A 13,096-nucleotide genomic window follows, 5' to 3' on the forward strand; every position below is an offset into this window, starting at 1 on the left:
CTTTGCAATACAAGTTGGTGCAATTATTAACATGCCTGTGGGCCATTCCATACCAATTCAACACTATCTAAACGGGTGACTTGTCAGAATTCTTCAAAATTCATATCATAGATAGAGTACGGTGAGGTAATAACACACGTAAGTATTTAGGGTTATTTATTGTAGCTTCTGGGGTATGGCCACCTGAATATTGCCGTTTTCCCAGACAATTTCACTCACTTAGTTGTACGTAAAAGAGAAATAACTTTTGATCAGAGTGTTTCCGATGTGTCACTAATATCAACTTGTAGCTTATGTAGCAGGGTTTCGTATGTATGGTATGTTGTGCGGCTTCTATTAATGATTATGGGATACATGTTAAAATTGATTTAGATTTTTTTTTTAAACAACCAAATTTTCTAATGTATAATGTTCACTACAATTACCCTCTTTGTAGAGCAAATTTGGTGATGCGATCATTAATAATGGGTTTTGAAGATAATAATTAATCTGTGTATACTCAAATGAATTTTTTTGATAAAGGTGGTAACTATACATAATTACATATAATATTTGGCACTGATATTGAAGTATCCAGCTTGGCTTAATACTCGTCACTTCTTAAACAAAGTGATGCACCATTCCACCCTCGTTTGTGCCCAGGGGCGTAGCTACCATTGTTTCCTGGTTGCCCAGAAACCCCCCCAGGAGCTGCTGAGAAAATTGGGCAGGGCTCCCTATAATTGAAATCATGCAGCCCTGCCCATCTTTTCACACGTGGCTGCAAATCAATAATCAGAGCAGCACCGTGAAGCGTTTCACTTTGGCTTTGTCTCAGCTAGTTAGTCTCAGCTAGCTAGCTACCTCAAACAAAGAAGACCAAGACTTAAGTTCTAGATCTAGTATCAATCCTGAATGCTCCAGTATTCTCAGACTCAGCTCTAAGCACAACTTTATTCAGGAAGTGTACAAGTTTAGAACAATCTCAGCCACATGAAACCTCTCAGGTAAATGACATTTAATTGTTGCTCAGCTAGACTAGCAATACACAATTGGCACCTGCATGCCTAGTATGTTACGTCTATAGCTAGCTAGCTTCTCACAAACATGTAAAAAAGTCATGAACAATAGATAGTCAATAACAGTAGGTGTGCCCCAATCAAGAGGGTGTGGTACCGGAAGTGGGCGTGACCACAAAAATTTCGCGGCGCTATCGCGCCGCTGATTTTTCTGCAGAAACCCCTGTCTCAAAAGTCTGGCTACGCCCCTGGTGCCTATCAAGCTGCTTTTGAGTAACTGTTGAGACGAATCAGTGGAATTTGAAATAGGCTGCATGATAATATCTCAGATTTGGAGACGATTTGTTGACCCATGGTCGTGGATCCGTTCCATTGACACCACGTCCGACACCAAGCTCTTGCAGTTTCCATGGCGAAACCAATATCTCACGATCTTCTTTGGTATATCCTTTGCAACATTCATGATTCCTTACTGATGAAGTACAGTAACTTTAGCAGTTCTGGTTTTTGAACTTTAATTAATAAGCTGAATTTGATAGTCTATACAGCCTATAGCAGTTTTGAATGAAACATGCTGTCCTTGTGTTTTATCTAACTGATGTGGTGAAGAGGAAATGTATTTACAGTTTATGTATAGGGGTGTACATAATTATTCTACAGCAGCTTTGTGGTAGCTACCTGTGACATCAACCCCATGTGTGTGGTGGATAGCTGGTGGGTCTGTGTGTATGATAAGTTCAATAATCATTTTTATAGTGAGTCATATAGGATACACACATGCACACAGGAAAGAAATTGCTGAAGCTGCATGCATGCATGGAAATTATAGGATTTCCCATTCCAATATCTACAGTCATGTATTGAACAGGCATGCTCTTATGGCAGCAAGAAAGTTATAGGCAAAAACTGTATTATAGACACACACGGAATGTCTTTGTAATTGTGCTGTTGGTATAATTATCTGTTGCCATATTGCATGTGCACATCAGATTACATGACTCAGTGTAAAAGGAGTTTGTCATATATACGTGTAATGGTATATAAAAATACATTACATAAAGTGTGTGAAAACTAAGTGAGTATGTTCAATCCTCCTCTAGCTAGTCTATCAGATTAGTCATGTTGAATTTCTTGGATTAGCTCATGACCTTGTATCTCAGTTCTTGAAGATGCTTGTGTCTCATCATTTTTCATTGTAACAGTCGTATCGTGATTGTCTGTTTTTTTGTCTTTTGGGTGGAGCTGAAATGTCATGTGAATATGCCGGTTGTGACTATCACTTGCATCAGCTTTGCAGATTGTTCTATACTGCTCTCTGGCAGGACCTGCATTTCTCTGAACAGCAAAATATCCATCAACACCAAATCTTCTCCTACTGCATCTGATAAAAAACGATTCTAAGCCTTTGAACCATATCTCGGGATTAACATTGTTGCTGCCTTGTAGACGCAAAAGTAGCCCACAGAAAGAGTCCATCAATCGGCTGTTTACAGAGAAGATGCTGTTTTGTTTTTTTCCCAGACTTTCGAGTGTTAATGGGCCATTGTTGTAGCCGGAAATAGAGAGAGGTGCGTTCAAGTATCGCATTGTTCCAGGCTTATTTGTAGCCTCGGATTTCTGCCACCCTATATAGAATTCATACGGATTGTTGCCATCGTCGGTAAGAACAATATAGAAATATGAAGCATCTTCGGTTTTTGTAGTGGCATAGACAAAAGCATGGTCGTTCTCATCTTGTACAACTTTTAGAAAGATGGTACCATCATGGCAGGAGATAAGATAAGGACCCTCTGTTGGAAACAACAAGACATACGAGATTATGATCGAATTGCTAACTGTGCATGCATAGAGATCATCTAACATATAAACCAACACTGACAATATCACATCAAAATGACTGAAAATAAGCACACAATTCAGGGACACCAAAACAGCACTATAGAGCAACCCTATATACGCACAGGTACATTACTTGCCTTTTCCATAGTCCTTTTCCCGAAAGAAAGCTGTCAGCACACTCTGCATACAACGACGGAATTCATCACTCTGAAACAGGCTACTGATTGGTTCCATCTTCACATCCACTACAGCCTCTTTCTCGACAGTCCCATTTTCTCTGAGCTTGCCAACCTTTTGGACATTTTTAGATTTCTTCATTATTTTATCGACGTAAGAAGTGGAGACTTTAGCTTGTGCAATCTGTTGTACACCAATATTTCCACCCACACTCGCTAACTTGTTGTATTCAGACTCTGACTGTACAGTGAAAGTGCTTGCTCCCAGTGAAATCGAGCTCACATAGTGTGTTATACGGTAACGATCGACAAATCTTTTGAAGTGTTCTTCACGTACTGACTTCTCTAATCCTTCTAACGTTTCCATGAATGAGCCACTGACGACTTTTTCTCCAATCCCTGTACACTCAATTATATGCCTTGCAAGTTGTTCTTCAGCAGCATCATTGTACTCCATTGTGAATGATACTGTTCGATTGATCACTCTACGTCCAATGGCTTTCTGAGTGGTGGTTAAACTACGAGACATTTCAGCACCGATGCCTACTGACACAGGGGAATTCGGGACAGTTATCGAAGTATCCAGCTTGGCTTTCTGCTCCTTAATATTCGTCACCTCTTGAACAAAGTGATGCACTACTCCACCCTCGTTTGTACCTATCAAGTTGCTCTTAAACATCTTCTGCGGTTTTTCACTCGAGGTTGATTTAGCTCTCAAATCTTCACGAACAATATCACGAACTTGGAGAGTTAACTTGTTAACCCAGGGTTGCGGATCGGTTCCATTAATACCACGTCCAAGGCCAAAGTCCTGAAGTTTCCACGGAGGGAAGTATTCCAATATCTCATGTTCTTCATCACCCCCAGCAACACCTCTGCAGAGATGTAATAGTGTACAAGTCATTAGAAACACTAACACTCTAATTGTAGTCTAATAGGTTGTCAGTATGTTAGTGCTTAGGATACTATAAGAGGGGTTTTCAACCCTTTTTAAGGGAACCAGAGGCTATTTGCACTGTTCTTTTTGTTAATACAGGCATCTATAGACATGGTACTACTGCATAATCAAAGCTTTACTATGAACTCTCATAAATTGTATGTACATGTATGTATCAGGAGATGGAGTATCTTATTACGCATTACAGACTCATTACCACATTTCTATGCTAAGTGCTCTGTACATGTTTGGCAGATAACGCTTTTGATCTAATAATATTCATTGAATAACGTTAGCAGCACTTAGCGGCTTGCAATGTTTGTACATATAGCAGGATGATACGGAATCCGTGGAGTAATTAAGATCTTCTCCTGTATAATTATCTAAGATAAGTAATAATTGTGACACATGCACGAGTGCACATGGGATATATATTGGCTCAGTACAGTGACTTAGGCCCGAGGCATAGGGTTATATGATGTATAGACTTAGGCAAACTAGTAATGCAACAGTGTTATACTAAAAGGGACCGTTTCAGGTTATTGGGTGGAGAGTGGGCTTTAGGTAACTTCAGCTATACTGTGCCAGCTAGTATCCAGATAGTGGCACAGTTCACCATCTGAACTGTGCCATATGGCAGATATTGGCACAGAGTTTCCTTTGATCTCAGAGGTCAAAATGCAACAAGGTGACGTTCATTGTGGTATAGATTTTCCAATAGCTCATTTTGCTACTCAAGTTGTGAAATTATGTAATTGCAAGTGGTTTCATTGCATTTTCCGATTATCTGCAAATACACATTTTTGCAATTTTACTCTCATTCGCATAAAATTAATAGCAGAAGTAGCAGAAATTAATACCTGTGAAAGTATGTCACCACACTCATAATGCCCAGCATTCTTATGAAATTGGTTATACTTCACTGGCTTCTATATAGGCAGCACTATGCAGGTTTTGTCAACAATTCCCAGAATGCAATGGTGGGGGGCCAGCTAGAACATTTGGCTAATTTTCTTCCTACTGTACTTAGTAGTTTTTATATGCTCTCTACACATGCAACCCTCCATTGAGTCTAGTGCGTACAGGCATATGAATCTTAGCATTACTGAGTGTGGGCCACAGCTATATATAGCTAAATACTTCTTAGTAGCTATATGCTTTCTACCGTCCATTTATCTATTATAGTATACATGGTTCGATGAAGGCATTCAAGGCCCATAGCTGTGCCCAAGAGGTTAGGTGCAAATTCTACGCTATTGCGTTAATAGATCTAATTAATTTTCTAAAGACTCGATTGACGAATACAGTGCTTCTGTGGGTGCACCAAATGTGTAATCAGAGCTTGACTCAATAGATCTACTTTGTAATAATTATAGTCACCTCAACAGAGCTGTGGATGTTCCTAGGGTACTTGCTTTTTCTTTAACAGTGTCATTCATGGTTGTTGTCCGTTGTAACTGTAAACAGAATAAATGTTCTGGTGGGGCCTTAGGCTTTATGGAATATTATACAGCTATAAATACCGTATAACCCTATGCGCATGTGCAAAACACGGTATATATAGATCTGTGCAGAACCACAACATAAGCTTCCACTGGAGGCCTACAAATATGTTGTAGCATAGCATTGGTCGATGAGAATATAGGATTTTCCAGCAAATGACCTAGAAAGTTATCATGATTGCACTGGAAGCAGCAACCTAATGAAATTAGCTAGGGGAGATCTTATTTTCAAAGCAGTAGCTTTGACATCAGTATACCAAGAAACTCGATCAGGTGTATATGCATGCATGGATGCCATTGACCTATTCTCCATGGCTCCACAAACATGCACAAAACTGAAATTGTGGGGAGATATCTTGTTTCCGAAGAGGTAGCTTGACATCACTATCCGGGTGTATGTATGAATGTGGGGAGCTATATTCCCACCAAGAGCTAGTGCATACGTTCTCTCCCTCACCCATCCATGGGGCACTCACTATCACTTGGATTGCTGTGACCTAAAATGTGTAGTCTAAACATAGCATAACTTAAATACACAAAGTAGCACATACAAATTATACGACTATAGATCCTATTGTTCACTGATCAATAAAGGTAGTTTCTTCAGCATCAAAGGCAACAGTTTTCCTGAGATCAGGAGTACTTTTTTTCATCTCTGTTGACTTGTCGGCAATGGCGTGATGATGACCCACAATACTTGTGACGACACTAGCTGTATGGCTCATAGCACTGCTAGCTGTGTTTGCGACAGCATTGGCCAATCTTTTCCCCAAGTTTGACATGCTTCTGAAATGGGGGTTCGATTTTGACAAAGAGGCTTGGAAAAATTGATCAAGTTCGTCATCGAGTACGAGTTCCTTGTTCTTTTTTGCGTCTTCTTTCGCTTTTGGCGACACCAGAGAGAAAAGCATAAAAGTATCCACTTCGTTGTTGTGCTTTACTGAAGGCACACACACTGACGTATACTCAGCTTGTCCCTCTTCTCTTTGAACAATCCTCTTTATTGCCAAGAATCCATCTTTACTCCGTTTTCTTCGTGAACAGTTGATGAAGAACTGGTCTTTCCCCAACACCCACTCTCGGAGATCAACTGGGGCAACATGTTTCCTGAGTAGTCGATTGTGAAGTGCAAACCTGGCATCTTCTTCATGAATGTTATTACTTAGGCAAAGGGGGCCACTGTTTTTCCCGAGAATATTAACATGGGCATTTAAGTAGCGGAACATTCGAGCTCCCTTTCTTTCTTCAGACTGGAAAAGGGTGGAATCGGAATGCAGGAGAGTAGGTTTGTGGTCTTTTTGCCAGCCAATCAAAAACTCGTACGGGTGATCTCCATCGTCATTGGGGATGACTAAAAACAGTGAGGCCTGAGACGGTTGTCTGGTTCCTTCAATCGCAAATCCATTTGCATCGTTCACCTTCCAGTAGATTTCGCTGTCCTCACACTTAATCAAGAAAGGACCAGCTGCAAGGAGAAAAGACTTTGTTAACATAATGAACAACAAACATACATTTATGAATAACTTACAACTTGTGTCTCCTTTGACATCTATGTACTCAAGAAGAGCCTTTCTCAGTGCCAAATGAAGGAACCTCAACTGCACCAGCTGATGTATCGGCAGGATTCCAATCCCGATAACCGCCTCACTGTAGCTCCCTCTGGTAACTTTCTCGTCGGTAATTCTGCCAATTTTTCTTACATTGGAAGCTCGGTGGATGGTTTTCTTCAAGAATCTCTCTGTGATAGCAAGACTTGCAGTTGCCTCGAAACCGAATGATCCTTTAGCACTAACTTTGTTGAAGTACTCGGTCTCGCTGATTATTCTGTACTGAGCTGCCCCAAGACTGATGGAATTGACGTAATGGGTAATACGGAAATGTTGAACAAAGTCTGCGCAGTCACTGACTATCTGCTTAGCACCTTCATGATCCACTGCATTGATGTAATTGGAAATGTCTTGACGAGGGTTGATCCCTTTGATTGCAGCAATTTCAGGTGGAATCTCCATGTCTTCCATTGTTTGGGCCAATTCATAACGATGTAGCACACGATCCAGGATCCATTTTGAGAGCTGCTCTTCAAAGGTATAAGCTTGCTGAAATTCTTCAATGCTTTGTTCCTTGGTGTACACTGATTTGCAAGCCATTGAATCTTTCTGAGCAGAAAAATTGCTGCTTGATTCAGATTGAGATAAGTCATCAAATTGCGTGGCAAAGGAAATAGTCCTATTCATCACTCTCTTTCCAATGGCTTTTCGTGTTGTTGAAACGCTTCTAGATTGCTCTCCCTCGAGGCCTAGATTAATTGGAGCCTGGGGTATTGCCACGGAGGCTTTCAAGTCGGTCTGTTGTGTAGTAACACTGGACACCTCTTGTTCATAGCTCTGCATAGATCCACCCTCTTCTGTTCCAATGATGTTATCGATGTTGACTCTCCTGACTTGGAACGAAGACTTGTGGAGCCAAGGAGAAGCATCAGTAGCATCCACACCACGGCCAAGACCTAGGTCAATGATTCGTCCAACTTCATCTTCAGTGATGACTGGGAGAGCCTTGTCAGTTGGGGATATTTCAACACTGGATGACGGGTTGATCGTTAGACCAGCATCGCATTCATCCATGCTGTATAATTTTGCAGCGATCAGATCGCTAGCACTGAGGGGATAAAGAAATAGATTAGTGATTATCTGGGCAACTAAAACTCTATTAAACTGATTGCTGTATAACATAGCTCACTATCAGGCGCAGATATATAGAAATAGCTTCAAGTAATGATTATATAAAGTTGCTTACAAATCCTGCTGCTGCTGTTTATTCATTATAGCTGCGCAGCTTAGCAATGTGCATGCAGAGAAGGATAATTTTTGCTTCAGAGATAAGAGTCTTGTTGCATTATATCAGAAGTAGATCTACTGCACATGCAGGTGCAGGAACTTAATTATTGTGTTGAAACTAGATCTAAGTAGGAAATTCATATAGCATCAGTGTACAGCAATACCCACCCCTCACAGTAGACTAAGTTCCTTAGCTACCTATCTTTATTCAGGTACCTATCCATGTCATGCAAAACTTCCATTTACAATTCCCTTTCATCTTTCAATTCATGACTGCATGGCTACGCATGCTTTGATGTAAGCTGAAAAACCTGTTTAAAACCAGATTTGAAAGTTAGTAACGATGAGTATTAAAAAAAGAACTTAGTGCTGTCACATGATCTCGGATGATGCAATAATGCTCGCGGCTTGCTTTCTGAAATCGAGGCTACTGTCAGATAGCCTGAGCTAGCCAGCCTGCCTAATACTATTTACAGCCATATATTTGCAAGCACATGCACGACAACTATAGCCTCCTTTACAGGAAAGGAAGTGCGGCCTTGGATCGAGGCTAATGAACGAGGAACAACTTGATCGGAAACCTAATACATGTACCTATTATACAATACACTCGTCTCCCTCGAGGCTCTTTTATACTATTCATGTGACGGTAAACATAAATCAACAAGTTGTGGCTTTAAGATAAAATACAAGACATTGAATGAAATTTAACCAGGTACAAAACTGGATCATAGCCTCCACATAACAAGTATTAGTTTTTTTAATAGTGATGCTCTAAGCTTCGCCGTCGAATAAAAGCGAGCAAAAGCTAAAAAGCATGTTGGCTGAATGGCTAGCTACCAATGGTCCATCAAGTAATTTTGTTTGTTTTGGATAAATAAAATGAGTACTCAAAATACTCCGATATTTGAAATGTCAACACATGCAGCTGTAAAAAGGTTCGGTAAGTGAAACTCTGTCTCTGAACTATAGTTAACCGTTTAACTTCCAACCAAACCAGCTAACTAGTATAGTAGTAACTTTTATTGGACACTTTTTATTTGCAGCTATAGTGATCCTGCACCAGGAATAATAGAAAAGGGTCACTAAAGTAGAAAATAATTATGATTGTGGTTTTTTTGGAAGGCTTCTTTGATTGAACACTCCAAGCCTCTTTTGCAGTGATATTCTAATTCACATGCAGTGCATGTTTATTCATGCAACAGTGTAACCTATCTTATACCTAGCTATTGCCAATCTTATTGTAGCAAAATTGGGGTCATAACCGTCAATCTTCACTGCAGCAGCTGTTCTGCTTAAGCTCCAGTGACATACTAGCAGAAAAGCAGACCAGTTTATAGACTGACAAGGTAAATAAGTGAGTGCTAGCCTATAAGTGACTCTCTGTGTTCACCTCCTTATCAAGAAGAAGCCAAAAGAGCATATGATGGTAGGTGCATGGGTTGTATAATAATTATAGTTCCCCATGCATGCACATACCTTATACAATCGAGAAAATAAATCTGGAAGAAAGCTCTTTGCATGGACATGCTGGTATACCTTGTCTGAACATGCTTAGAGGTGAACTTGGAACCTTTTGTTTCAGTTCCTGGTCAATATTAAATTCAGTATTGGAACTGTAGCATAGAAGTTAACTTATAGAGTTGCCTGCTTGCTTAGCTCGCTCATTATAGCTAAGGAGTCATCCCCCATCCAGTTACTGTATGGGAGGGGCTGGAAACTGACTGCATTATAAGCGCACCTCTCGAATATAAGCGTATACGGTAATAATCCAGTTTTCTATACAGGAGTACATGAGGGGAGTATATAAGCATATGTTGTTGTCTGTCTTTTGTTAGTAATGTGCACTGTAAAAAATAATGTGTGGTTTTCACGCAATTGATCATAGCATCATAGCATCATCTGTTCGCACAAACTTTCTATTCGTTAGCCTTGCGCTAGCTTTTTGTTAGCTATAAGAGTCAAAAAGAGCTGCTAAAGAAGCTAGTATTTTAGTAGCCATTATTGAACTTACAGACACACCCCTTATTCCTGAATGAAATGCGTCGTGCAACATGCCAAATATTGTGCGGGGCATTATAATGTTGCTCCAGTGCAATATTTGGTATATGTTGCACTCGTGCTGGGCAAGTTATAGTTAAACAATGGCCTCGAGTGGTATATTTGATTTACACGCGAGAGTAATCTGATAAACCACGAGGCGCAGCCGAGTTGGTTTATCTGATTACTCGAGCGTGTAAAGCAAATATACCACGAGAGGCCATAGTTTAACTGGCTTGTACTATGTTTAGAACTGTACTACTATGTTTAGCTACTTCCTGTCATGCTTCTTCAATGAATATGCTTATAACTACTGTTTGACGTCACTGTTGCTATAGCTATGCAATGAATTTGCTATCTTTTTAAAAAGCGCGATGGCTGATTCAAGCAAGCGTCTATGATTCAAGCAAGCAATTGTGAAGGCTGTGTTTCTGCATCTTTATAGAAGGCACTTCAAGAAAGTACACTGGTGCTACTTGTCTACAAAGAGTGCAAATGTACCCGAAAATATCATTCCACAAGCCTACTGTACTGGCCCAGTGCAGTGCAGTCTCTTTAGTCTGAGAAACACTTGGCAGTCTGGACCCTTCTTACTGCTCCCGGTCCCATGCAGCAATGCAATAAGCAGGTTGTGACAACCAATGTTGAAAGTTGAAAAAAAGCAACACAAACAAACCAGTATCGTTTGGTTCACGGAGTTCTTCCAAATTTGCCTCCTTTTTGGAACTATTCATCGCTCGAACTTGGCTCTTTTTATGTTGACTAAAACATTAGTAGACCCTTTTTTGTATTGAATTCTCTCTAGCTCTAATATTGATTGAATTGAGTAGATCTAGTGTGTCATTGTTTTAATTGAAACAGTGTGTCAAAAAACCCAATTTTGTTGCAAAGGTGGGATACTAGTATTCAGTTCTAGCTGTACATGTAGTTTGACCACAAGCCATGGTATATGGCTGTTATACACTAGGGTATAACAGCCATATACCATGGCTGTGGTCAGACATGCAGGTTGTATAAGTAGTATAAGTAGTATAAACTACAACTGAAGCCTTTGATCTTTGGTGCAACCATAGTACAATAACCAATACACATGTGCGCCTGTATCAATGATAGATTTCCTCATTTTTCCGCTCATTCAAGTTGGTGAAATTAATGTCATTCATAGGGTTCTGTGAGTATTTTCCAATTATCTGCGACTGCGATTTCACTCACTTGCTATAGCAGAAATAGCAGATATTTAATACCCTTGAATGTATGTTACCACACTCATGGTTATTACTAGCAGAAATAGCAGATATTTAATACCCTTGAATGTATGTTACCACACTCATGGTTATTACTAGCAGAAATAGCAGATATTTAATACCCTTGAATGTATGTTACCACACTCATTCTAACATTCTGGTTATTACTCACTGTCTTCTATAGACAGCACTATACAGGTTTTGTCAAAATGATATGAGCTAACAACTCCCAGAATGCAACGGTGGGGCGCCAGCTAGAACATTTGGCTAATTTACTTCCTACTATACTTATAGTAGTTTTTCTACAACTCTCCATTGAATTGGAGTCTAGTACATACAGGATAAAAATCTTAGTATTACTGAGTGTGGGCTACAGCTATATATAGAATATTTGGCTAAATAATTTTTGTAATAGCTATACTTTCTACGTATGACCATCCATCAGAGCTTGACCTAATAGATCTACTTGTATATTTGTTAATAATTATAGTCACCTCAACAGAGCTGTAGATGTTCCTAGGGTGGTAGCTTTTTCTTTAAATGGTTGTTGTCCGTTTTAACTGTAAGCAGAGTAATGGTGGACCTTAGCAAAATACCCTACCTATGCGCATGCGCAAAACACTTACAAAAAACGCTTCGACCCGCCCTCCAGAATGGTAAGAAGCATCATATAAGAGCAAGAACACAGAGCTAGAAGTGTTTTTGGAAGTTTAAAATGACTACTCACACACACACACACACATGTTGTTTAGAGTAACTTGATCGCTCAGAGCTTCCACTGGAAAACGTTTTGAAGACTGATACTTGTCATACAGGATGATACACCAATATATTTATCATGTATGTGCTTCAAACTTCTCTCATGGCATTTATAGTTTCACAAAAATCATTATAAGAAAATTATAAATATTCATGAGCAAACTGTTTACCGTAACCTTAAGTACACGGCAGACGAGTAGAAATTTGGGTAAAACAGACGAGTTAAGTTTAAAAGTAAGTAGGCGATTAGCCTAAGTATGCCCACCCAGCACAGGTGATAGAGTGGGAGACCTGTGTATGAGCATGGAAGTGTTAAATCTACCTCGCCATAGAGCTATACTCGCTCTCCCAAAGAGGTGTTTGGTGATGACTATGTTTCGGTCAGCACCTGAACGTAGACAAATTGATCGGCCGATATCCCGGATGGTTGAGATGAAGTCGTCTGCTAAGCTTCCTAGGGTTTCGGCCACTAGAGTGATGCATGTCAAAGACATGCGCATGCGCAAAATACGGTATAGAGTTATAGATCTGCGCGGAACGTCACGGCTAATATTTACTAGGAGATTACTACAATACAATGAAATCTGATTCTAGCTAGTCGTTCGTGTTCAACGTTCAGAGCGGCTCACTGCACACTGATAGGAGATGACCTCTTCACTCTTTACTCACTATTAACAAATTCTGTGCCTTGCGTAATTTTGCGCAAACGTCGCATCAATTGCGAGTTGCTCATGTGCAATTGACAGGATTTCACGTTACTTTGTGCA

The 13,096-nt window shown here is 40.0% G+C and overlaps 2 protein-coding genes across 2 annotated transcripts; both read right to left on the minus strand.

Annotated features, from left to right (window-relative positions):
* Window positions 1-2,008: 2,008 nt before the first annotated feature.
* Window positions 2,009-5,469, minus strand: LOC135335104 (uncharacterized). Its single transcript, XM_064530522.1, has 3 exons — window positions 5,331-5,469; window positions 2,975-3,888; window positions 2,009-2,788 (listed from the first exon to the last, which is right to left on the minus strand). Exons 1-3 carry the CDS (start codon window positions 5,387-5,389, stop codon window positions 2,112-2,114), a joined length of 1,650 nt encoding a protein of 549 aa, XP_064386592.1. The 5' UTR covers window positions 5,390-5,469; the 3' UTR covers window positions 2,009-2,111.
* A 470-nt stretch (window positions 5,470-5,939) lies between these two features.
* On the minus strand, window positions 5,940-12,190 carry LOC135335098 (uncharacterized). The gene is made up of 3 exons (XM_064530515.1): window positions 12,065-12,190; window positions 6,981-8,107; window positions 5,940-6,917 (listed from the first exon to the last, which is right to left on the minus strand). Exons 2-3 carry the CDS (start codon window positions 8,071-8,073, stop codon window positions 6,031-6,033), a joined length of 1,980 nt encoding a protein of 659 aa, XP_064386585.1. The 5' UTR covers window positions 8,074-8,107; window positions 12,065-12,190; the 3' UTR covers window positions 5,940-6,030.
* Window positions 12,191-13,096: the final 906 nt, after the last annotated feature.

Source organism: Halichondria panicea, chromosome 4, assembly GCF_963675165.1.
Source record: "Halichondria panicea chromosome 4, odHalPani1.1, whole genome shotgun sequence".
In the NCBI taxonomy this organism is placed as follows: domain Eukaryota; kingdom Metazoa; phylum Porifera; class Demospongiae; order Suberitida; family Halichondriidae; genus Halichondria; species Halichondria panicea.